The following is a 26,327-nucleotide window of genomic DNA, read 5'->3' on the forward strand; positions in this document are numbered from 1 at the left end:
GATTTCAAATCTGAGTAGCTAGATTTAAAACAGTAAAAGGAAACAGGTGAAATTAAAGTGTATTTTATTTAACCCAGTATGTCCAAAATATTGTCATTTCAACACGTAATCAATATAAAGTAACTAATGATATATTTTACATTCTGTTTCATACTAATTTCAAATTCTAGTGTGTATTTGACACTTAAAGCACATCTCAATTCAAACCAGCCACATTTCAAGTGTTCAACAGCCAAACTGTCCAGTGGCTGCCATATTGGACAGCACAGGTCTAGATTTAAGAAATCAGTAGAGAAAATAATGTGGATCAAATTTAATAGCAGTGCTGAGGCTGAGAAATTTCAATCCAATTAACATAGTTTGTTCCAACAATGAGAAATCAGTAGGCCATGTATAAGATTTAGTGACAGACTATCTGGAAAAGAGTAGTGTAGTAGGCTGAACAGTGCCCCCCCGCCAAAGATTTCAGCTCCTAATCCTTGGAATTTGTACATTTTTTCACTTTGTGAATGTGACTGAAGATCATTACATGGGCAGATTATTTTTGATCATTCATGTGAGCCCTAAATCCAATCACTAGTGTCCTTGTGAGGGACAGGCAGAAGGGGATCTGGTACCCACAGAAGAGGCAGTCATGTGGCCACAGAGGCAGAGATAGGAGTTACCAGGCCACGATCAAGGAACATCAACAGCCACCAGAAGCTTTTAGAGGCAAGGACTAGAGCCTCCAGAAGGAGCGTGGTTTGAATTGTGATCTCAGCCCAGTGATCATAATTTTGGATTTCAGACCTCCAAACTGTGAGAAATAAATTTCTGATGTTTTAGCCACAAAGTTTGTGGTAATTTGTTACAGGAGCCCTGGAAAACTATTATCAGCAATGGGATCCAACTCCATTTGCCGTATCACGGTTGAATTACAACCACCGGCACGCTACAAATAAAAGAACCTATCAAAAAAGATCAACAAAAGGCTTCTATAAGAACACTTGGCTATACAGAGCTAGAATGTACTGTGTATTTTATTCGTAATTTCTGTGCTACACATCTTTCATGCTGGCACAATTTGGAACAGCCGTGTGTGTGAGAGATCTATACCAGGTCTTGTATCCTCAGTACCCTGCACAGAGCCTGGCACACAGTAGGACACTCATATTTTTGAATGAAGGGGACTTTGGGCCTCAACTTCCCCCAGCACAGGAGGCTTGAAGGAATGGGATGAGGTACCTAAGAAGGCAGGGCTGGTGCCAGATGTTGTTAGAGCACCCACTGTGTGCAAGACTGGGGTGCGGGCAGAGTCAGATTCATGGAGTCAGGTACGGAATCCCCACAGGCTTAGGGACTACTCAGAAAATTAGTTTAGTCCAGAGATGGGATGCTGTGGAACTGCTGGGCAGAGACTAAAGCCAGTGATACAGCAGGACCCATAAGGGCCAAAGCCCCTTCCCCTGGTCTCTGTGTCCCTTATTTCTGCAGAGCAAAGAGCCTTTTTGGAACTAGGAAGAGCCCAGGTGTGATTGTCACAGCTACTGTAGAGTTTCAGCTCCCCAGGCCTGCATATGAGCGCCCATTCTATGTCCAAGTCAGGGGCCTGGGCCCTAGAGTGGGAGGTGTCCCCCTCTGCCATGTAGTCTAGATGACTTTGAGCAAGTTACCATCCCTTTCAGCTCTAATGTCTCCTCTCTGGGGCAACTGTGGCCCTGTCTACCCCCGGAGGCCCAACTAGCTATAAAGCATATGGAGGCTCTCCCCCAGTGCCCTTTATATCTTGTCACCGATTTGCAGGACTGAGCCCTAGCCGGTCACCTGCTCCCTCTAGAGTCTCTCTTCTCCTCTCTGAAATGGGCAGGTAAGTGACTTGCCAGGTCTCCACAGCAAAGAATTGGCCAGACTGGTTTGGGCACTGGAAATCAATGAGGGAGACTCTACACCCAAGCTGAACAGAATCTGGCAGCCAGGTCCAGAACCTGGAGGGACTAAAACCCTCTGGGCCCCAATGCCAGTCCACACAAACACATCTGGCTGAAGCCTCTTACTGTATCCCACAACTCTGTAGTACACATCTTGAAAGCAAGGACCAAGACTTTTACTCACTGATGAGGCCACAATGAGGGCTTGGCCAGAACATAGTAGGAACTCAAGAATTTGCTTAACGAGCAAAACCACTTGCCTATCTTTTATAAAGGCCAGGCTCTCCCTGCCTTTGTTCACCCTGTCCCTCCTTCACTGGCACACACCCTATCTAATCACACCAAGGGGGAAGGGCTTCAAAATTCAGCAGGGTATGATCCTGGCTCCTGCAGGACCACGGCATCCTGGGCACCTGGTCCATCCTCCTTGGAGTGGGAGAGAGCACAGTAAGCAAAGGGCAAGTTCACTGTCGGCCTTCAGCCCTATTATCTCCCGTGAGGACCTGGATGGGCAAAGGACTCTGTCTGGCCTCCCCAGCCCGGGTTCAGAGTTAAGAAAATAAGGGGATTAAGGAAGCACCAAAGGCAAATCCTCTCTTTTAACAGTATCAGACAACTGTTTCAAAATATATTAGATTTGGTTTTTATTGTAGAGCACACATATCAGGGCAAAGTGCTGCACACACAACTACAAATCATTTTTGGGAAAAAAGCTGTAAGAAAAATAAACCTGCAACTGCTTTAGTTATGCAGTCCGACTTGAATCCACGCTGGCAAAGGAGTTCTGGCCCCTGAGAGGGGACTTCTTGATGATGGCTGCCCCAGACTTCTGCAGCCTCAGGCCTGGGCCTCTGTAAGACAAGGCCCCCTGGGGTGGTGGCAGCCTGGGGACTGGGAAAGCCTCTGCTCTCAGCAGGCCCGGGTCTCAGCCATGGCTGGCAAGGAGACATTCCTAATGAACCTACATCATCAAAACCTTGCAACCTTCAAGGATCTGAGTAGGTGGGAACTGCCAAAAACTTTATTATCTTTTTCCTTTTATTACTTTTTAAAAGCCCCTTCCCCAGCTCCTACACCCCTGAGGCAGAGGAGGCACCAACCCAGTCTGCAGACCTGAGCTCTGGCCTTGGATGCATGCTACAGGCAGACAGAGCAGGTGGGCAGGCACCTTCCTATGGGGATGACATGGAGAGAAGGCCCAAGCTGGCCAATGAAGGAGAAAGGAAAGGGTTAGGAAAAAGTCTGGAGATCAAATGAAAAAAATAACTCAAAAACAAAAGAAAACAAAAACCCTACCACACACCACAACAATTTTCCATACCCCAAATGCTAGACTTGGAAGGACACCAGTCCCTCTAGCTAGAAACCATTCCTAAAACTGCCCCAACATGGTAAGTCTAACTGTTCCGTACAATCACACGCATATGCTTGAAAGAAGCAACCCAGCAAAGACGTGTGCTCTTGGCAAGAAAGGTCAGGACCACTGTAGCCAGCCCCTCAGCAGCTCAAGGACCCGTGGGCAGAGCAGGCCAGTGGACACAGATGAAGCCCGGGAGCTCAGCCAATAGCTTTGGGGTGGCAGAGGACTGTTTAAACCTCCACCCAGTCATCCTGAACAACTCTGCTGCGGGAGGAAAGGGTACTTGTGTAGGCTTCCAGGCCCTGGAGAACAGGTGAGAGGTGGGAGGACAGCAGGCCTCCGGCAGAACCAATAAGGAGCATGAGACCTCAACCCAGCACGCAGACACAGGTGGAAGGGAAAGGGGCAGAAGACTGAACTTCATTTACAACACTGAGAAGATTTACATTTAAAGCAAAACAAGAATTTTCTTAACCAAAACATTTTGTTGCTTTTAAATAAACCCAGCCTGACAGCCCCACTTGAGGACAGCTGCACCCCACATCCCTACTGGCCACTCCAGCATGAGCTTCTGTCCCCTATAGATGCCAACAGCCTTTCCATTTCGTAGGAAAACCGAGAACACGAGAATCAGGTCCCAGCCAATTCTGTTCTTCAGCCTTAACAGGCAACAAACCCGAGGAAAAAAATTCAGGATCAAAAAAACAAAAACCAAAAAATGAAAACAAAAACAAAAACAAAACGCCAAAAAACTGAACTGAACAAAAGGAGGGGGCAACTACGTGAGGAGTAACCAGAGTTCCCAGGGGCGCACAGCACACCTCAGTGCCTCCGCATCTTCACCTTGCGGGCGGGGCTGCCTGCCGCCTCCGAGCAGTCCTCCCCGGACTCATAGGACTTGCGCCAGTAGTTCTCAGAGCTGAAGCTACTTCTCCGACGGTGTGTGGGCAAAAGCACCGAGCGCCGGTTCTCTTCTTTGTCCATTTCTAGGATCCGAGGCCTGCAAGGAAAGGGGTGGGTGGAAGCGTTCCCTCACACCTCTGTGTCTGCGCTGGGCCCTCACCATCTGCAGGATGGTGAGCTCCAGCTCGGCGGTTCTGCAGAAGGGATGGTAATGGCAGAAACACTGGCATCGTCTCTTTGCCCACTAAGTGCAGCAGCCACACCTAGTCTCGGAAACACTTCCCAATTACCCTGGGGGATCTGCTGAGTCGAGGACACCACCAAGGCTGCCAGACAGGAGGCGGCCTTCCCTAGTACAGCCTCAAGGCCCTGCCCGGTCCTGCCATCACCTCCCCGCACTCTGCTCACCCACTCCACTAGCCCCTGACCAGCAAGCTCTTCCTGCCTCGGGGTTTCAGGCCAGTATCTCTAGCCTAGATGGGACTTCACATATGGCTTCCTTATCCTTTTCATCACAGCTTAAACACGTTCCCAGAAGTCTTCCCCAACTCTTCTGAAATGGATCCCTGGTCTGCTATCTTCCACATCCCGAGCTTCCCTCCTAACATTTAAGTACTCATGAGAGCGTTTGTCTGGGTGGATGGAACAAGGAAGTCATGGGAAGCCCACAAAGCCTTCCCACTTGTCAGAATCTCATCCCAAGCCCTGCTCTCTAAGGGTGCAGGCAGCTGGTCACGGGCTAGGTGGGAATGCCGCCAATTCCACTGACCTAGAAGCAGACATTAAGGCTTGGAAAAGTGGTCAATGCCACGCTTCTAACCACATACCCCAGGTTTCCCCCACCTATTTCACCCTGCAGCCGGGCCATGGGGCTGCTTTGTTGGCTCTTGTTGAAGGTCCGGAAGCTGAGTACCTGTGGGCAGCATCAGGGTCTGCCTTGCGATGGGACCGCTTGGGTTTCAGAGCAGGGTCCCTGTTGTTTCCTGACAGACGATCTGAAGCATAGCTGGGTGGTAACACAGAGCTGCTCAAGGACTTTGTTTCCAACCGGGGTGCGTCTAATCTCGTCCTGCAAAGGAAACACGCATGGGGTCACCAGTGGGCCTTGGGAAGGGAGTAGGCCCCATGAGACCCATTCTCTGGCCAGGGAGAGGGGAGCCAGCAGCCTTCGCTCTGTGCCTCAGTTTCTTCCTAGTTCAAATAGATCTGGCTGACTTGCAAACACCTACCTTCTTATATTCAGGCTTAGGAGTAGGAAGAGGAACATTTCTGTTTGGAGGCCTCTAGTGATAGGGATCTGCTACACCAGGGGAAAGATCCAGGGCTCGCTCTCTCAGTTGGACAAGCAGCCCCACTCACCCTACTCCAGCCCAAAGGTTCTCCAGGGGCTTCCACTCCACCTGCCAGACTCCTGAGGGCCCCAAAATACTCCAGCAGATGCCCTCATCCTTCCTGAAATATCAAGACAGGAAGGAAGGTTCACCTGGTCCAGGCCTACAAAAGGAAAAGAGACTCTTCTACTCTCTTACACAGTAACACTAAAGCTATGGGAGAGCCAGGAAAGTCCAGGCCCAACTCAACATTCACACACTTGGCTCTGATCTCACTACAGCCACCTGGCAGCTTCTGCTGGTTACGGGATGCTAACTAAGTCAAGGCCAAAGGGCTTTTGAAGACAGAATCCCCGCTGAGCACTAGGCCTAAGTTTTAAGGAACATGCTGCCCAATAAAGGGAAAACATGGAAGTATGGACGGGGCAGTGATCGGAGTCCTTTATAAAGCCAGGCCAAGAGGAAGTTAAGCCTGGGAAACCTCGAAGAAACCCCGACTCCGGTGTGATACAGAGAAGGCTGGCAAGTCAGGCTGGTACCAGCAAGGGGCAGGAGAAGCCTGGTTTGGGGAGTGATGGGAACACATCTGGCAGAAGGCCCTAAAGGCACCCTTCCTGTAGGCAGCTGTGCACAAAGTAGTCACTTGGTTCTGAGGAAGGTGCTGTGGTCAGAGCAGAGCACCTTCACAAGAACACTGCAGGGAAGACAGCAGGAGGGAAATCCAAGAGCTGCCCTGGCCTAAGGCACACAGTGTTCTTTTAACAACTGCATGCAAAACTCACAGATCCCTCTACCTACCCCCAACTGGCTAACCTGCTGTAAACAGATGGGGAAAACTAGATCCCAAAGGTTATGGTAATTCACGGGTCCTGGAAGTCGTGGGAGAAAAAAGTTTAAGCCCAGGTGAGATTCCAAACAAGCCTAACAAGCAGGAATGACAGGGCTCTGATGCCAGGCAGTGGTTTTTCTCCTGAAGCCAGCAGGGGGCGCCTTCTAGCTGGGAAACAACATTCTAACACCCTCAGGCCCAAAGTGGTGGGCAGACCAGCAGAGCAATTTTGCCTGCCTCCCTGCTTTGGCCTTATGTACAGAGAAACCAGAACGGTCAGCTGTACTCACTGGCCCACCAGTCTCGGCCTCCACTCTGAGCCCTCCAGGCTCAGGGAACCAGGACCTATCTAGCAGCAAAAGGAAGAAGATCCAACCCTAATGGTGCCACTTAGAATCCAGGCTAATCACCATCCTTTTCTGGGCCTTCTCCATCTAAACAAAGTAGGGAGAAATGTGGCTGTCCCTAGGTCCTCCTTCAGTTCTAAGAGTCTAGAAATCAAGTGGCCTCCTTCAAGGCTAGGACTTTCAAGAAAGCAGGGGGTTGGCGCCCAGGTGGCTTAGCTGGTTAAGCGGTGTGCCTTCGACTCACGTCATGATCCTAGAGTCCTGGTATGGAATCCCACATCAGGGTCCCTGCTCGGCAGGGAATCTGCTACTCCCTCTGCCCTATTCATGCTCACCATTTTTCTCTCTCCCCAAAATAAATAAAATCACTGGGGCACCTGGGTGGCTCAGTGGGTTAAGCCTCTGCCTTCGGCTCAGGTCATGATCCCAGAGTCCCAGGATCGAGCCCCACATCCGGCTCTCTGCTCAGCAGGGACCTGCTTCCCTTCCTCTCTCTGCCTGCCTCTCTGCCTACTTGTGATCTCTGTCTGTCAAATAAATAAATAAATCTTTAAAAATAAATAAATAAAATCACAAAAAAAAGTTTAAAAAATATTTTCTTAAAAGATTTTATTTATTTACTTAAAAAGGGGAGGGGTTGCAGAGGGGAGGGAGAGAAAGAGGGAGGGAGGGGGAGAAGCAGATTCTCTGCTGAGCAGGAAGCCAGACTGGATTCCAGGACCTGGAGGTAATGACCTAAACTGAAGGCACATGTAACCGACTGAGCTACCCAGGCACCCCTCACGTCTAAGATTCTTGAGAGGGGTTAAGGGGAAGAGAAGGTGCCAGGTAACACCCAGACACAAGGGTGGGAATCAGAAATCACTAGAACCCAAGGACCTCCTCTTTAACAGGTCAGGCCTCATCCCCCCCATTATGGGTGTAGAGCCGCTGGAGAGGTTAGGGGCACAGGTATGAAACTAGTCAGGCCAAGAACACAGACTGGCTCTGCTCCTCTCTCACTGCCTGAAGGAGGGGAAGGGGGTTCTGCACATGACAATACCACTGCCATCAGGATGCAGCCTCAAGAGAAGAGATGATCAGGAGGTGGACCTACTAAAAAAATCCCTGCCTCCTGTACCTACTTCTGGGACAGTATAAGTTCTGGGGCCTGAAAGTGCTCCTGGGGCTTTACAAGTACATCTCAGAATAGCTGGAGGAGTTTCCGCCCTCCCTCCATTTCCAAAAAGCTACCATGCTGCAGGAAGCCAGGCTAAAGCAAGATCCCAAACCCAGTGCCCACTGGTAGCTTAATTTCTGAGAACAGCTTCTTAAAAGGCAGCTAACTTTCAAGGAGCATGCTAGACCCCTCAGGGTTCAGCAAACATATCCATAAACTTCTGAAGTCAGGAAGTTCTAGCAGTAAGGGCTGGGCCTGGGTCTCCTCAGATGACAAGAGGCAAAGACACCTGGCTTAAGATCTGAGTCAACAGGGTTACAGAAAGGCACCCCAGGTATACCAGGTCACCCAGGCATCAGGACACCCCCAGGACAAAAGCAGGGATTGGGCAGAGGTACTTAGGAAGCCAAACCAAAGGGAGGATGACTGAGCATTAATATTAACACATTAACATGTGACCTGAGGGTGAAGAGAGGGGGCTGACCATCCCAGGAGCTCTCCTCTTGTTCCTTTATTACTCACTGAATCCTCTAATCTTCTGGAGAAGTTGCTGAGGAGGACTATTCCCACTGTAAGGATGGGAAAGCAGCAATACTAATTGGAGACCAAGTTGTTGGCCTAAGCCACACAGCCACTATCCCATGAAGGCCTCTGAAGGTGGGCTCACTGCACTGCAACAGAACAGATTGCTGTCCAGGCAGACACCATTTCTAGGAGACCAGGAACCAGCCTGCGCCTCAGGCCAACCATGCTTCAACTTCTGGCTCCACCCTCACACCAAGCACCCTTGTGCTTACAAAGCTGGACATTCCCAATGGAGCAGAGAGGCAGTGTGGCAAGCCTGTCTGAGCAACCCTTGCCTACTGAGTGACCTGGGCCTCTAGGTCTAAGCTCCAGCACCAGAGTGTCAGATTCCCACAAAGCACAGACCTATACCATTGTCTCTCCTGCAACAGCATTCAGACCTCCTGCCACCACTCCCCATCTTCCACCAAACTCCTTCCAACATCACATGTTGTTGCCTGCAAGGCAGTTCTGACCCTAGCAGGCTTCCACACCAGTCTCAAAGAGTCTAAAAAGCATGTGAGGGGTATAACCCAAAGAGAGGGCACCCAAGGCCCATGGTCCTAGCAAGGCTTCCAGAATACCTCCATACCCAGGCCTGCAAGATAACAAGGCCCCAAGGGCCTCTCCAAATCATTCAACTTGATTACCAACATGTCATACCACATACTTGTAACTCAGGGCTCCAGAAGCCAGTGTTGCACAGATGATAGCCAGACAACAGGGCCAGCATCGTGGGTGCCCAGGAAGCTCCCGTTCAGGCCTGGTAAGGTACTGATATCCTCCACAACACCAGGCAGTCAGACAATAAGCTTGCTTTCCCTGGCCTGGGCCAGTAAACAACCTATCTCCAGGTTCCCTTTCCTCTCATTCGCTGTGCCTGTACTCATATCCTACCTTGACTGGACACAGCCTTCCTCATCCCCTACCCCTAACTCATCAAATTCAGAGAAGCAGGCATGGCATTCTTCGATTTAACCATCCCTAGCACCACTGCTGCCCCAATTTATGAGAAAACACAGGGCTCAAGTAACCAGCTTGTCTTCAGTGAAGAAAGGGCAAGGCCGGCCAGGAGCCTAAGTCAGTTTCACCTCCAGGTGGTCTTAATGCTCTCCCACTCCTTGTGCAGGATAAATGCACATGTACACACATACTCACTGGACCAGGAAACTAAGGTGGGCTAACTCTTGGCCCAGGGGATGAGAATCTTGGAGACAAAACAATGGCACATGTCTTGATGGGGGCAATATCTCAGGCCAACTCAGGGAAGCCAAGAGTTGGCCACCCCTGCCCCAAGGGACGAAGCCCAGAATACACCCTCCATTCCCACCCTCCCCTCATCACAGAGCCTCATACTTGGGCTACTCTGCTTTCAGGAACAGTCTCCCCCTGACCCCTGCAAACCCCTGGTCTGAAGGACCAAATAAGCCATTTAGCTCGGCTGCCTACAATCTCTCTCATGCAAATCCCTCACCCCACTGCTTCCTGGCACACACCAGCCTTGGTTAACATTTGGCAAATGAACCTCTAGCTGCTCTTCCCAGCTTCAACCCACTGCACTGAGCTCACTTAGCCAAAAGCAAAGAAATGGGCGATTAACACTGCCTTGAGCCACTTTATCTGATTAACTGGAGATTAGCTGCGCAGGAATATAAGGTCTTATAAGCAGACCAGGGTGTCTCCTGAAGGCCAAGGGACTGGGTGCCCTGGCCACCAAATGAAGGCTCTGAAGGCCCACAACCCATCTCTGATGATCAAGTGTTGATCCAAGACCTCCTTCCCACACCTCCCTGCAACTACAGAGATCCTCTATACTTTGTACCTTCTAGCCTTTGAGCTGTTTTTGTGTTTCTTAAGAATTTTTATTTAATTGAGAGAGAGAGAACGCGCACATGGAGGAGCAGAGAGAGAAAAGCAGACTCCCATTGAGCAAAGGAGCCTGACGCGTGCTAGGCACGAACCCAGGAGCCTGGGATCATGACCTGAGCTGAAGGCAGACACTAACCAGCTGAGCCACCTAGTAGTCCCAGGCTTACCATCTCTGCCTGGCCAGCAATTTCTAGCTCAGGAGTCAGATTCACCAACCCTGTCCCAGCCTATCCCCAACCCCTACCCAAGCTGGATATAACTGCTAAATCTATTTGCTGGGCTCCAGCAGATACACTTTGTGGTTTTAAGACAGTGTTTACTCTGATGGTGGTGTACTAGCATGCAAAATGCCAGCTCCATTACACACCAGCAGACCCGGGTTCAAGGTCTTCCTCAGCCATTTACCGGCTGTGACCCCGAAAGGACTGTTAACACTGAGCTGCAGCCCAAGGATTCCACTCATGGGGAAACTCTCAGGTGATCACTCCTAGCCTCGAGTCTTCTCTGTGACAAACAATGGTGCCACACACTTGAAGACTCACATTCAAAGATGCCACACTGTGTTGAATCAAAAAGCACTTGGTGGCTACCCACCCATTTCCCCCCATGAGGCGTTTAAGACTGTCCCAGCTCTGACTGGCCCTAGGCCCTCCCACAAGAGCCTGTGCAATTTTTTTTTTTTTTTAAAGATTTTATTTATTTATTTGACAGAGAGAAATCACAAGTAGATGGAGAGGCAGGCAGAGAGAGAGAGAGGGAAGCAGGCTCCCTGCTGAGCAGAGAGCCCGATGCGGGACTCGATCCCAGGACCCTGAGATCATGACCTGAGCTGAAGGCAGCAGCTTAACCCACTGAGCCACCCAGGCGCCCAGAGCCTGTGCAATTTTTATCCAAAGTTAAGAGAAAGCAAGCCTGGCTCCATCCCCTCTGTCTATGGAGCAGGGCCAGGCTCAATGCCCAGATTCCACCCACCCAGATGTGGCCTCACCAGCAAGCAAGTCAGCCAGGTGCCCATCAGGACCACATCCTTAATGTCTGGGCAGTGTCTGGGCCAGGATGCTCCGTTTTTCATCCCATCATTAGCTTGTCCTTTTCTAAGAACAGCCCATATAACTACTCTGGAGCTGCTCCTCATTCACCTGCGTTGTCCCCCTCTGGTATCTCCTCTGGGCTGGGCCTCAGTGCTGGGTCTGGATGAGCAGGGTCCCCCGTCCCCACAGAATGCAGATCTGGAAATTCACAATGGCAAGTATACGGGCTCTAACAATCTAAAGAGGGAGGGGATACACTGATAGGGCTACAGGTATGTGTCTGATGCTTTCTGCGTGTCAAAACAGTCAGCACCTGAGCCTTGAGGGATGGCTAGGTCAACCAACTTTCACTGTGCATAGGTGGGTCATTTGCAGGGTAGGATGTGGAGGAAGATGAACATGTTGATGGGAAAACATTTCTAACAGAGGTCACACTGTTGCAAGGATCCAAGCCTGTGGACCACACTAGGAGCTGCAATACTTTAACGTAAGTGTGGAGGACAAGACAACAAGGAAAACTCCAAAAGGTTAGGCTGGATGGACAGGCAAAATCCAACAAGGAGCCTAGTGTTTATCCCGGGTCTCTCGTCTGGTCCCGAGTTCTCTCTCTATAGCTGGGCGGTATTCTAGCTCAGCTGACCCAGGGAAGCGGAAGGCCATCTTCCCATTCCTCTCCAGCCCCCTCATACCAAAGCTCTGTGTTTCTGCCATCTAACCCAGGCTGTGGTTGGTTCTTGGGCCCATTCAAGTTGGTAGATGACTGATGCTCTTTGACCTTTCAACAGTCATTCTCCAAAGTTAGACCACTGCCAGGAGCCCGGCTAGCCAAAGAGCTTCCAGGGGACCTGATTAACAGTGTAGGCTCCTAACTCTACTGAGAAGCATCCAACCCAGCCAGCCTGAGATGGCAAGTAAGGGAGTAACTGCCGAAGAGGAAGGAAACAGCTGGAAGAATGATCTGACACTCCAGCTATGGCCACTTCATTTGCACCTCCAGTGAAGATTTCCCTGGGATAAACTATTTTGAGAGCCTTGCAGGGAACACCTGGGAAGTTGCTGCTCTGGTTTTGTATCACCCTGGGGGTTCCTCTCCAAGCTCCTGGCCTAGGTGGGGCACTTATCCCTGGCTGTAGCTGAAGTGCCAGTACAGCCCAGGAAGAAATGACTGGGGAGACGAGGCCAGAAGGGAGCTACACTCTGGACAGCATCACTTCCATGTTCTGGGTTTTGGCCTGTGCTGGGAACCACAGGAAAAGAAAGCAGAAAGGCAGATCAAAACCCTTCTTCTGATGAATTCTGGGAATATCTGTAGGCTAGAGGCGAGACACTGCCAGCTCCTATACAGACTCCCGTCTGCAGCTCCCACATGTGCCTGGTGCTATACCTGCACCCCAGGATCGTCCTTTAGGTCTCTATCATTTCCATGCTACACAGGTACAACAGATACTCAAAGTTTTGACTTGACAAAGTGGCAGAGACATGCCAAAGAGACTTCATCCACCACATTATGTTGGCATTCTAGACCCAAAAGGCCAAGATGCTTTCAGTTATAAACTGAAGCTAAAAAGATGGTAAGTCAGGGGTACCTGAGTGACTCAGTGGGTTAAGCCCCTGCCTTCGGCTCAGGTCCTGGGATCGAGCCCCACACTGTGCTCTCTCCTCAGCGGGGAGCCTGCTTCCCCCCCTCTCTGCCTGCTGTTTTGCTGCTTGTGATCGCTGTCAAATAAATAAATACAATCTTTAAAATAAATAAGTAATAAAGAAAAGATGGCAAACCAGAAAATAAGGATGTACTTAAAAGAGAGAGAAAGAAAAAAAAGAAGAGAAAAAACTCCTAATGGCCAAAGCTGGCATAACTGGAGCATAAAACAAATACCCATGAATTCATACTGATGTAAGTAAACAACTGAATAAAGACATAATGAATGAACAGGAGAAGAAGAAACAAAATCTCCTTGCAGAATTCCAAGTAACTTGGGCGGCGACTCCCCACTCAGGGAGCTGGAGCTAACTCCCCACTGCTTATGGGCCGGCTGTGCACGGAGATTTCCCTCCTACCCCAGGGGAAGCAAGAACTTAGAGCGCAGAGCGCAGCCAGTGGACACAACCTCAGCCAGGTGTTCCCAGTCGCCGTCAACAGTGAGAAGTCCTGTGCCCTAGATAGGATGGAAGACGAGTGGGCCTCACCTTCGTGGTCTTCCTCCCCCAAACCCCGAGCCCCAGTAGAACCAGGAGAAAAATGCCAAATTCCAATGGAGAGATGTTCTACAAAATATCTTACCAGTGATATCATGAATAAGGCAAGTCTGAGAAAGTGTGACAGCCAAGAGGAGCCTAAGGTGATTGACAACTAAATGTAATGTGGGGTCCTGGCACAGAAGAAGTATGTCACAAGAAGACTAAGGAAATCCCAATACATAGGAACTTCAGTTAATAATAATATATCAATTTGCTTTCTGGACTATGACAAACATATCTTACTGATACGAGACGTTAATATCAGGGAAATGGTGCTTGGAGTACAGAGACTCTGTACTATTTTTACGATTTTCTGTAAATCTAAAACTGTTCTAAAAATAATGTTTATTTAAATTAAAAGAAGAAAAAAAAGATGACAAGCTATAGGACACTGTGTTCTAGCCGGTGCGGAGGGTAGGGTAGGGGATGTCCCGGCACTGGTTCTGCTCTCCTCACTGTCATCTGTACAACCCTGGACAATCATCTAGGCTCTTGCACTCCACTCTAAAGACAAGACTGTCTTGACCCAGCATCCGCTTGGTTCAGTCCATTCATCCCATGAGCAGAAAACCAGAAGTGCGGAAGAGGCCAGGACTGGTGATATTGGTCAATATATCCCTGACTTCCTGGCCAGAGAGGAGAGACAGCCACAAGCTATACACCTGCTAAACACTGCAGCCTAACCTCCCACCTTCGTTTCCTCTTCTCACTCCCTGCTCCTCCCAGAAGTGAAAACCCAGGCATTTTTAAAGCAGGCTGCTAAGGCGCAGTCTAAAAATAATCAGCAAGATCACATGTGACAAATCAGAACCAAAGAGATGGGGAAAAAGAGAGGGGGAAGGGAGGTCTGGAAGAGGGGGTCCCTAAATCTTGTCTCAAGACTGTATCCATAAACACAGGGAGCATACGCTTTTGCTCAGCCCCCAACTCCCTAGTTAAACAACCACAGAACTTAATTTTTCAATGAAGAAAAGACAAAACAGCTTTTTCCTCAAAGAATTAAAATAAAAAAGTAGGAGACCTGATAGCCTTTTCCTCTCCCAGGCTTCATGCTGCTATGCTATTGATACAGAGGAGCCAAGTTCTAAGAGAATCCAGACCTACATCTCCAGACAGGCCTGCAGGTGCCAGACACCGGGGCACTTACTTCCTGAGGATGATGACCGCTCTGCGCTCCTTGATGTCCTGAGGCCGTATGCAGTGAGTGATTTCATCAGCAGCATATCCACTGAAAATAAACACAGAGCATATGAGCTTGGAAAGTGAACAGACAACCGAAGTTCCCAGAGGGTAGAGAGAGAGAAATATGGTCCAGGTTTTATGGACACCGCTGCCATGTTATTCTGAGAGGTTCAAGGATCTACATGGAAAGGGAATTCATCTGTTAAGATCCAGGTTGTGCCAGTCAAGAAAAAAACCTGGGATGAGGCAAAGACAAGCCTGAAGGTATAAACCAGAGTAGCAATCTCTCCCTCCACACAAGCCAAGAGCCCTTCTTTTACAGGGCCCCCAAGAAGATACACCTTTAATCACTCTGGAGACAGCTAGAGTGACTCAGGCCAAACCTTGGTGAGAAGACAAGAACTCCACCTCCTCCTCTTCTCCCCGCCCCCCACCCTTCAGCACAAAGAGGAAGCCTAGGCAGACACTGACAGCCCTGAGTCACCAGAGAGAACTAAGGCTGCAATGTTTAAAAAGACAATTTGTCTACTTGAAAACAAGCTTTCAAAAACCTCCATTTGGGGGGATCCAAAAATCTTGAAGACAGCTGTGTTTGGGATATTTTAAGAATTCCCATCACACTCGAATATCTATTTATTTTCATCAAGTTACACAATTTAAAAAACTGCTTAGACCAATGAATGTGGGTAGATGACTGTCCTCTTCACAGTTACCATCTTTCCGATTTGAAACTCTGGAAGCAAACTCAGCATCCTGAGCCTCCTCACATGCCCTCGCCAGGAGCTTGGCACCCAAGAGGCACTCCCACCCCAAGTTCCTCCATGGAGCTGAGGCAGGGCTCTACACAGCCAGACCCACGCTCAGCCACAGGCATAGTGGGAGGTGAACACCTCGTCTGGTCTCGCTCAGCTTTTCCCTGGCCACCCCTAGACCGCAAATCTTCCTCTCCAAGGCTGCTCATCAGCTCCCTTCTCAAGGGCAACTAAAAATACAACCATGTAACTGTTAGAAACACTGCAGGCCTGGGAGGAACTCCTCAAAATGGTCAGGTTGCCCCAATGTGAACAAGAACTAGAAGCAAGACAAATAAAAAAATAAGTCCAAGAGGGGGAAAAAAAACCCTCTGCTTTGAGGCCATGCTGGGAGAGACAAAACCTTTATTTTATTATTATTTTTTGAACATTTTATTTATTTGTCAGAGAGAGAGACACACACCCACACACACACCATGCATGTAACCGTGCGTGCACACACGAGCAGAAGGAGTGGCAGGCAGAGGGAAAAGCAGGCTCCCTGACTGATGTGGGACTCAATCCCAGGACTTTGGGATCATGACCTGAGCTGAAGGCAGACCCTTAATCGACTGAGCCACCCTGGCATCCCCAGAACCTTTATTTATTTATTTGTGGCTTGTTTTTTAAATGATTTTTTTTTTTTTTTAAGATTTATTCATTTGACAGAGACAGTGAAAGCTGGAGCAGAAGCAGGGGGAGTGGAAGAGGGAGAACCAGGCTTCCCACGGAGCAGGAAGCCCAATGTGAGGCTTGGTCAGGACTACGACCCCAGCTGAAGGCAGCCGCTTAACGACTGAGCCACCCAAGCGCCCCTTATGTATTTAAGATTTATTTATTTATTTGACAGAGAGAAAGAGCACACGAGCACAAGCAGGGAGGGCAGCAGCACGCTCCCTACTGAGCATGGAGCCCGATATAGGGCCTGATCCCAGGACCCTGGAATCACGACCTGAACCGAAGGCAGATGCTTAACTGACTGAGCCAACCAGGCGCTCCCAGAACTTTTAAAGATTCCTTCTCTGAGCTGCTCCTAGACCAGAGGTTTTCAATTTTCTCTGTGAACATAAGTCCTAGAAGAGACTAAGGATAAGTGTCCACAATCAAATCAACGTGGAAAACATTGAAGAGTTAAAAAACAGCACGACTATGTTAAGAGATCTGAGAATTACTACAGCAAAAGAATCTGCTGACTTTGTTTAATTGAGCACTGACCAAAGAACCTTCTCTCAGATAACACCTATTAATATCTGTAGGCCTACAGCGAAAAATGCCACACAGAGCTGGAGGAGTTGAAGAGGCCTGAGTGAGAATCTGAGTTTTGTTGCCTACTAGCGTTGTGACCTTAGGGAATTCACTTGCTGGGCACCTAAACCTGTTTCTTCATCTGTAATAAGGACAGCAGTAGCTTTTGGGTGTTTATTTTGTTATGCTTTACAACTTAGGTATTCTTTTATGACCACTAACAATTAATAAGATTTTCTTTCTTATTTGAGAGAGAGAGAGAGACACCATGGATGCGATGCACAGAAGTGGAGAGGGGAGGCTGATGGAGAGAGAGAATCCCAAGATGACTCCGCACTGAGTACAGGGCCCAACACCGAGCTTGATCTCATGACCCTGAGATCATGACCTGAGCTGAAATCAAGTCAGATGCTTAACCTACTGAGCCACTCAGGCGCCCCAATTTTAAGATTTTAAAAAGGGGGACACTGCCTCTTCCCTTGAAGAAAGAATTAGAGTTCTATGACTACAGGGTTGGCACCCCCTGAAAACTGTAGGGCTGTTGTGAGAATTAACTTAGATAATGCACTGTGCCTGGCACAGCATTCCCATTTACTAAGCACAGGACACAAGCCAGAGGCCCTGGACCACCCTGGGGGAAGCTAGAGACTTGGGTTCAGTACACGCCAAGGAAATGAGATCTGGGTTCCTCTTATGGGGATCTGCCAGCAGAGGAGGCCTCATGGGCCAGGACTAGTTCTAGAGCTCATTCTAGGCTCTTGTCACTCCAAACTGGGAAAATACAGGTGTAGGGTGCAAGAGAGTCCTGTATGAACATAGGACTTCCCCCAAAGAGCTAAGTCCAATTCCCCAAAGGTAATCCAAGGCACATTTCTAAAGCCTGAACCTGAAGTACTGGCCACAGGCAATCTTTCCTACTATTAATAAGTATCAGTCTGTTTGACACGGCTATAGGCAACTGGGGACCCCACCTCCCATATTCAGCAAGGACCCACTCCCCTTAATGCAGAAGGAGTAAACCCAGATGTCTGTCAAAACTTATCTGCCCCGGGGCGCCTGGGTGGCTCAGTGGGTTAAGCCGCTGCCTTCGGCTCAGGTCATGATCTCAGGGTCCTGGGATCGAGTCCCGCATCGGGCTCTCTGCTCAGCGGGGAGCCTGCTTCCCTCTCTCTCTCTCTGCCAGCCTCTCCATCTACTTGTGATTTCTCTCTGTCAAATAAACAAATAAAATCTTTAAAAAAAAAAAAAAAACAAACTTATCTGCCCAATACGTTATATGATAATAAAAAAATTAAAATTTAAATTAAAAAACAAATAAATCTTAATTGCCCCCACTCCCCAAGGGCTCCAGAATTGTGCCACTGAACACAGGCCTCAAAAGAGCTAGTGCAGAGGTAAAACCACCTGGAACCCCAGAAATGACTGTGTCACTGAATGCACCTGAACAGCTCATTAGCACTGGTCTTCTAGAACTTCCAAGCAGCTGTGACATGGCCCACTGACCCCTCCTCAGTATCTCAGGCTCCTCTGGGAGCAGGAGGCTCTAAGTCCTGGCCAAGGAAACTCTTCTGGCTAAACTTCAACAGAAAATGTCCAGCAGAGACCACAGAGGATTACTTACTGCTAAGGAACCTACTTACCACAAGAGAAACTATCTGCAAGTCCCAGTCTGCCAGCTTGAAATTTAATACGCCCTGGGTCCAGCCCTACCCTTGGCATGAAGATAAGTTTCAGTGCCTCCTGCTCTTTGTTTTCACAGGGAAAGAAGAGGAAATACTTCATGTTGGTCAGCCTTCTGCTCCCTGCCTGGGCTGAGCCCTTTCAAATTCCCCCCACCCCATATAGCAGTGACCAGCACAAGCATCAAGAGTGACAGACCTGGCTCTGTAACCCACTAGCACTATGCCTTACAGTGACTCTTAAGAGTCTTTCCTCTCCACAGGGAAGCTTTCCTCAAATCCCCCAGGATGGGTTTCCCCCACACCAACCAACCACCCACCCACCCACCCTCCTTTACTACTATGTCTGGCCCTGTGGAAATTGTGTTTTCCCTGTAAGACAAAGTGCTGCAAAGGCCTTATTCATCTCTGCACTCAATGGACACTAAATGAAATGTGTGTTGGACTCAACTATTCTGTTCCTACATCTACAAAAAAAAAGTTCTCACAGCAAATCCTTCCTTAGAGGATTAGGTGCAAGTTAAATGAGTCTGAAAAACTCTAAGGGACTGTGCAGGACTGTACATCTCTCCTCTAGGGAACAGTTTTGGAGACAGTGTTAAGGTGAATTTCCAAGACAGTGACCGTTTTCCATCCACTCTGTGCCCTGCCCGGGACAGAACAGAACCAGAGGTGGAGGGACTGGCCAAGATCACTAGCACTGCCAGACAACCTTCCTTCAGCTATAGCTACCTGCTCTGGACAGCCCCCACAAGCTTGCCTCACATTCCTAATGAGCCTAGAGGATTAAGAAACTTGGGCTTTGGGGAACAGCAGGCCAGCCACCTGGGCACAGGGGTGGGATTGTGAGCTCATGCTCATTATAACCAGACCTAACCTTCTAAGAGGACACATGGTCTAGCTTTATGAGAAGTCCTGGGAATGAATACAGAAGGAAGGTCAACCTGTTCCAGGTCCCAATTCTCTCCACATCAAGGTATAATTAGAGAGTAGCTAAGCACAGAAAGTAGCTCATCTCCAAAGACGTTTTACCTAAACTTCAAGCATTCAATAGTGTGAAATTCAATCTCCATTAACAACTCTATGCCATCAATAGTTCATTTTGCAGAGAAAAACTAAGGCCCGGAGAGGTTAAGTTACTTACCCAAGGTCAAACAGCTAAAGTGGTGACGCTGGAACTCTAATCAAACTCTTGATTTCAGTATCTATGCTATCCTGGTTTTTGGTTTCTTGGTTGGGGGAGGAGGTAGGTAATAAGGTGTAGAGAGAAAAGCCCATCTGTGTTTTCTGGTAACAAGGTCCAATCTATCCTGAGGACCTCACTGGCCTTAGAAAAGGACATTTAATACCTACCACCCCCAAGGAAGAAGTCTGCAAAGACGAGCCCATGCCTCCAGAGAGCTAGCACCGTATCTCAGCAAAGGCTGAACACCAACTCCCCAGGCGAAAATGGCCAGCCAGCCAGCCCTGAAATCTGTGCGGCCTGTTTACTTTCTGCTTGCTCTGAGCTTCATGATTAAGACCATGGTTTACCTGCTAGCCTCCTTCCATTTGCTGCTGCTGCCTTCTTGTTAGGCCTGGCACAACCAAAGCCAGCCAATCCCCTTGGCCCAGAGCTCCTCCTAAGAACGCAGAGCACAGCCCTGACTTCATCCTGAGGTTCCTCCCCCTTTCATGGAATCAGACTGCACACAAGAGATGTGGCCCAGGACCTATCTGCCCTACTTTCCCAACTATTTTAAGCCAGAAAGCTAAATATTGCTTTCAAAAGCTGAATAAGATCAGCCCTTAGCCCAGAATGAACAGGGGTGCCCATTCCACCCAATATCAGTTTTTACCTAGAAGGCACAGGCTATGCCCACCTCTGCATGTCCCATGGCTGGGTGGTAACAGTCATTTCCAAACAGGTGGCTAATAAGGCTTGGGTCTCTGGGCATGCGGCCACAACCACAGACCATGGAGCAGTGATTAAAGTAGCAGCAAGTAAGCAATTAGTCTTGAGGTAATTATTCTAATTAATCCAACTAAAATGTGTTTTAATCTGCCCCTTCACCCTACAGAAAACAGGAGAAAGAATGTGAAAAGAACTGATAGAAAGAGGTGAAAGATCCTTATTTCCCTGGAGAACAGTATTAAGAGGGACCCAACCAGGCCCAACATGGGAAGGTTACAAAAACAACCACAACAAAAACTGGGTTTGGAAAGACACTTAAAGCATTTTCAGAGGGGTCTGTGAGGCAATGCTCTAAATGCCCACATTTGGACACTGCTGAGTCAATGTTTGCCATATGCTAACGTCTACGCTGACAACTATTACACATAAAACAGTATTCCTGCCATGTAGCCTTGGAACGGGTATAGACTCTACTGCCACCAACAACTAATGTCTGAGTCACATGAGAATTACTAAAAACCCTCCCCACCTGCAGAGAACCACTATCTTCATCAGCCCCCATGTTCCAATCTGCAGCTTTACAGCTCATCACTTCTGGGCTGGGATACACACCCGGAAGTCAAAGAAAGCATCCCCTCTTACCAGCCTGGGGAAAAGCCCAAGGAGCACTTAAAGAGGCACTACTAACAGACAGGTGTTCACCCACCTGAATACCAAGTAAACAGAGTACACTAAGTAAGCAGGTGCTAGATAATTAAAATTAGTAGGGACATCCAGAACCCTAGAGCAGTGGCTCTTAATTGGAAGGATTTTTGCAGCCCTACCTACCCCAGGATAGCTGGCAATACTTGGGAAACATTTTTGGTCACCATGAAGATGAAACTGCTATTTCGTAGACAAAGACCAGGGCTGCTATTAAACATTCTGCAATGCACAGACCAGCCCCTACAAAACGAAGAATCAGCCAACCCAATATGTCAACAGTATTACTACGGAGAAGATCTGATGTACTGTTTTCCCATGGCAAGCCTCGCCAGACTCTCTACTTCATGTCCAGGTTGAAAGGTAGAACTAAAATTGAATTCCATCAGCCTCAAGTTAGCATCTACCTGTCCCCGCTCCTTACCTATGGCTACTCTCTGCTACTGCCACCAAAGCTTCCGTGATCTCCCTGCTAACTTCTTTGCTTGGCTAACTTCTACTCACCCTTCAAGTTCTACCTTATTTCCTCCTAAAAACTCCTAACACTCCAAAATGAGTTCCCCCACCTTCAAAGTACTCCTGCAGTTACTTACCTGGGCTGTAACTGCCCGTGGCTTCCACTGGGCTGTGAACTCCATGAAGGGAAGAGCCATGCTGTAGGCTCCACCAAATGCCTAGCCCTTTCCCCAACAAGAGAGCAAGGGATCATTAAAAGGTTGTGTATGAAAGCAAATATCCATTTAGGAGCCCACTCCGTGCCAGGCTCTGTATAAACACCCAATCACCGTGTTTAGTTCTAACAGGTTTTGAAGTTGGCATTACCCCCACTTTACAGACGGGAAAGCCAGCTCAAAAAACACCCACAAGGTGCCAAAGCAAATGACAGCCGAGCTGGATTCAAAGCCTGGGGCAGCACTTTTTAGGATATGGCTGAGCCTCCCACATTAACTCTACAGCCAAGTCAGAATTAGGGAGCTGGAAGAGACTGGGAAAGCTTTAGGACTTCACTATCCCAAGGAAAAGATGAAGAAAATTTTCCTGATGATGCAATCCTATTGCTGATCACTAGCAGACCTGCATTTTAAGAACTTGAAACTTCTGCTCTTCAATACAGCGGAATGTGTGTGTGCACGCGTGCTGGGGAACAGGAAAGCCTCAGAGTCACAAACTATTTTTTATGACCACCCATTACACGTCCAACCACTGCTACAGCTCATGACAACCTTAAAGACCTGTGACTATGTGGAAAATTACTATCCCCTTAAGAGACTAAATGGCCTTTGTGTGAGGTCCTTTTAGCATCAAGAGCCCTTCAACGAAGTCAGACACCAAACTGCCTTACAGAGTAAGCCACTTGTGAGGGTCTGCCCTGGAAATCCCACCTTAAAGGGTTCTACTAAGACATCAATCTGGGATCACCACTTAGATAAGGACAAGCTCTGAAGCCCAAATGACAAAGGGGCACCTGAGGATAAGTGGCTGTCTTACATTTCAGATGCAAAGTACTGTTTTGGCTACCAATGACTTCCCAAACTTCCCCGTGAGGAGACGCTGGGGTATCACAAGGCTCTGCTGCCACCCTCAAATACAGAAGCAGCCTCAGCTGTTAAATGAGACTGGTGGCCTGCCTCATATTAAGAGGGCTCCAGGGTACCCGCTTCTCCCCAGGACCAGGGCCCATGGCACAGACTTCAGAGGTTAAGCAGATCACAAAAACTCAGCATGTCCTGATCCTATACTAGAATTCGGTGGTCAAGCAGTGGCTCTGAGAAGCTGCAATCTAGAGCTCCTAAGAGGTTTTGGGGATTACTGAAGTACAGTGCTAGGTTACTTGTTCTAGGGCTGGAAGGACGCAGCCTCCAAACAAATATTCCACTTTATATAAACAACAAAGGGGTTCCAGCAGGCAACCTTTTTGGGGGCCAGGGTACTGAGTGAATTCTCAGCAAGATCTGAGACCCAAAATAGGCCAAGAACCTAAGTTCTGCGGCTGATGCAACTACAAAGCCAAATACCAGGTAAAGAGATCTGCTTTATTTGGTTTCATAGGGCCCCGGTAACAGGTAACACATTCTTACCAAGGCCCAATAGGCTCTTCGGCAGGCAAAAGGGGCTGAATTTTCAGAGTCCGCTGCACCCTATTTCTGCCCCAGCCACTAACCTATTTGATTCCAGCGAAGTCACTCCCTGTGCTAGGAAGAGAGAATGTGCATCTATTAATCTCAGGGACCTTCCTTCCACATTTTCGCTGTTAAGAAATCCTCACACATGTCCTTCGTTTTTCTGTTTTTGTTTTTTAACAAACATGAAAACGGCAGAGTTGGAGAGACTTTCAGATAAGAGTTCAACTTATTTTTCAGAAAAGCACAGATCTGGAAACAGAGACCCAGAAAAAGGGAAAGTGACTTGCTAAAATCACACACGGAAACAGCCTCCTTAAATCTCAGCCTTCTAGAAAGACGCCTTTGTATCAATTCTTGGTCAAGCCTGTGTGATCATGACAAACCTGCCCTCGGGATACAAAATTCTAGACTGTTATCCTGACCGATCCCTACTTTATTACTACACGTGTTTTAAACACAGACCCCTTTTCCCTCCACACCCTCCTCCCCCCAAAACCAGACGAATGGGTCAGAACTGTAAAGCGCGGGCTCCTGTCTGCTGCTGCCCCGCGGCTGAGGGTGGGCAGCTATGGCAGCAGGATGCAGGGCCGCCCCCTCCTCCCAGGTGGGTTACCTGAGCACAGTCACGCTTCCCCTGCGCACTGGCAGAGAAAGCACCGGTTCCGACACCCGGATAGGCTTGAACTGGAACTTGCAGCCGAAGCAGAGCGCAGAGTCGCTAAAGAAGGACACGGACACGATGGGGCGCTCGAAGATGTGGATGGGGTCCACGTGAGACACGATGCAGCCGCCGGGCTGATAGTCGTTGATGACGGCGCTGTTTACGAAGCCCTCGGGGATGACGCGGTGCTCCACCAGCTTCTGGATCACCAGCTGGTGCACCCACTCTGGGATCTCGTCCACATCGCCCGGCGGATAGAGGCGCTCCTGGCCAGGTCCGCGCTTCTGTAGCTGGGCACCGTACGTGTAGCCCTCGCCAAAGAAGTACTTGTTGCGCAGCGGGGCCCGGTCCACCGTGTGCTCGTTGTACAGGCCCTTCTCGGCGCGGGACACCACCTCATCGATGCGGGCCTCGATCTTGGCGCACTCGTCCTGGCTGAAGAGGCGCATCTGGCGAATGCCGCTCTTCACCTTGCGCGCCTCCTCCTCTTTCTGCAGCTGCTGCTCCTCGTAGTCGCTGCGCTCGGGGTCCGAGTCCTCCTGGTACTTGCGCTTAGCCCCGGACACCGGGTAAGGCTCGGCGGCGGCGGCGGCAGCGGCAGCGGCGGCTACGGCGGCGGCGGCGGCGGCCGCAGCCTCCCGACTGCCCGCCTTATAGTTGTCCCGGGACGTCATGGACTTGAGCTTCTCACGCAGGTCCGTGTAACCGCTGGCGGCCGCCATGGCCCCCGCGACGTTGCTCTAGGGTCCTCCGGGGCGGGAGGGGCGGCCGGGCATGGCTCTTGGAGAACGCGCCCCGGCGCCCCGGGAGAAAAAGTGTTCCTCAGCGCCAAGCCCCCATGCGAGACCGGGGGACCCGGCGGGGGGCGTCAAGGGACCGGGCGCGGGGTCGGGCCTCAGGGGCGGGGGGTCATGCAGCGGTGGCAGCAACAAGGCTTCCTCCTCCTCCACCTTCTCCACGTCCCAGAGACCAAAGGCGCCGGCAGCGCCTCATGCCGCGGAGGGCAGCCGCGGAAGACCGACCCGACTCCCAGCCAGACCCTCAGACGCCCGGCCCAGCCCGCACTTTAAAGCGCTCCTCACGACGTCACGGGCCGTCCGCCCGACGTCCGCCAGCGCCGCTCCTCAGCGGGCTCTTCGGCGCGCACGCGCAATACCGCCGGCCACCGCGGCTCCACGCGCAGCGGGCATGCGCGTCCGTGTAGGCCGGGTCACCGGAGGCGCCGGCGCAAGCGCAGACGGGGACCGCTCGGCGTCCGCCGCCCCTCCCCCACTCACTGAAGGGCTCCGAGGGAGCACCCTCAAATAGCAACCTGCCTTCTTGACGCGCCACCTCCGCGACCGAATGGCTCCCTCCACAGGGGTGCGCTCACGCTGTCAACGCTGTCGCTATGCTGCGTCACGGCATCGTCCAAATGCTCGAAAACGCCTCAGCCCTCAACGCGCAACCACCGAGGAACCGCCACAACCTAGGGTGCCCCGTCACCGCCCCCTTTGGCGTTTCCAGTTCTTTCATTGGGTCACCGGCCACGCGCCGGGCGGGCCCAGACTGCAGCTTCCGGAAGTTGGTTTGCATGCAAGCCTGTCGATCAAGCGGTCGCCTTGGCTACTGCGTCCGTCACTTAATTAGCTGCGTGGAGGGCGTCGAGGACCCCTGAAGGGTAAATGGGTGGCTATGTAAGTGCCGGAATGTAGACGCCAACGGAGAAAAGCCCTCAGACTCCTTAGGAAACTTATGAAACCAGAAGAAACTTTTCAAACTCCTGGGCCGAGAGCACTGGGTCCCAGCTCTAAGTCCAAACGGCGACGGCCGCAGAAGCGGGACTCAGGGGGCACCTCCCAGCCCCCCCACCCCCGTCGTCCGGAGTGGACGTTCCACGAGTCACGTTCCGGTGGCGGTGGGCGCGTGCGCAGCCGCGGGGCGCGCAGGGATTTGGCGTCGGTTTTCCTTCGCGTTAGAGATGGGTATAGGGGCTCCTCTTCGAAACGACAGAAGGAAACTCAAGGGGACAAGTAGACTCACGGTGAAGGCAAAACTATAGCTGGTTACCGGGGACGATTCCAAAGTTTTGAAGCCGTGCGCTCGGACAGCGTGCGCGGCGTGGGCAATGGCGTGGCGGTTCCGCGAGGGCCGGGTCCCCAGCCAGGGTTTCTTGTCAAAAACCTCCCGTGGCTCCCGGGATTGAGTTCTCCTGTTTTGCTTGGCGTTCCAAGCCTTTGTTTGAGACCTTTTGGGCCTCGCCCCCTCTACCCTCCCCGCGAACTCTGAGCGCCAGCCTTGCTCAGACAAACTCTGTCACACCTCCTGGCCTTCGCCCAAGCTGTTTCTTCCTCCTGAAATGCCAGTTCCTTTCCACCCATCTCCTTTATGTTGATTTTTTTGAGCCTCAGCTCACCTCCCTACAGCCTTCCCGGACACGCACTAAAATGAGATGTGTCTTTGGTTTCGTGATTTGGCCTCGGCCTCTGCCTTCAGCCCCACCTCCCTAGCCATTTTGCTCCCAGCCCACGTG

General features: G+C 50.2%; 1 protein-coding gene across 2 annotated transcripts; it reads right to left on the minus strand.

Annotated features, from left to right (window-relative positions):
• Positions 1-47: 47 nt before the first annotated feature.
• Positions 48-25,632, minus strand: ALKBH5 (alkB homolog 5, RNA demethylase). 2 transcript variants are annotated; one of them, XM_059147892.1, is made up of 4 exons: positions 23,768-25,325; positions 14,686-14,766; positions 5,084-5,239; positions 48-4,267 (listed from the first exon to the last, which is right to left on the minus strand). In XM_059147892.1, exons 1-4 carry the CDS (start codon positions 24,535-24,537, stop codon positions 4,090-4,092), a joined length of 1,185 nt encoding a protein of 394 aa, XP_059003875.1. In that variant the 5' UTR covers positions 24,538-25,325; the 3' UTR covers positions 48-4,089. The 2 variants fall into 2 exon arrangements, with proteins under 2 accessions (XP_059003875.1, XP_059003876.1); XM_059147893.1 differs by lacking the exon at positions 14,686-14,766 and having other exon boundaries at positions 23,768-25,632.
• Between the last annotated feature and the right edge of the window lie 695 nt (positions 25,633-26,327).

This window comes from Mustela lutreola, chromosome 15 (genome assembly GCF_030435805.1).
Source record: "Mustela lutreola isolate mMusLut2 chromosome 15, mMusLut2.pri, whole genome shotgun sequence".
In the NCBI taxonomy this organism is placed as follows: domain Eukaryota; kingdom Metazoa; phylum Chordata; class Mammalia; order Carnivora; family Mustelidae; genus Mustela; species Mustela lutreola.

Excerpts from the sequence above, each read along its gene's own strand:
- ALKBH5 (XM_059147892.1), bottom strand. The coding sequence starts at position 24,537 with ATGGCGGCCGCCAGCGGTTACACGGACCTGCGTGAGAAGCTCAAGTCC. Across the intron at positions 14,767-23,767 it reads GGAAGCGTGACTGTGCTCAG|TGGATATGCTGCTGATGAAA; the intron begins GTAACCCACCTG and ends GTTTATTTTCAG. Across the intron at positions 4,268-5,083 it reads GACCCTGATGCTGCCCACAG|GCCTCGGATCCTAGAAATGG; the intron begins GTACTCAGCTTC and ends CTTTCCTTGCAG.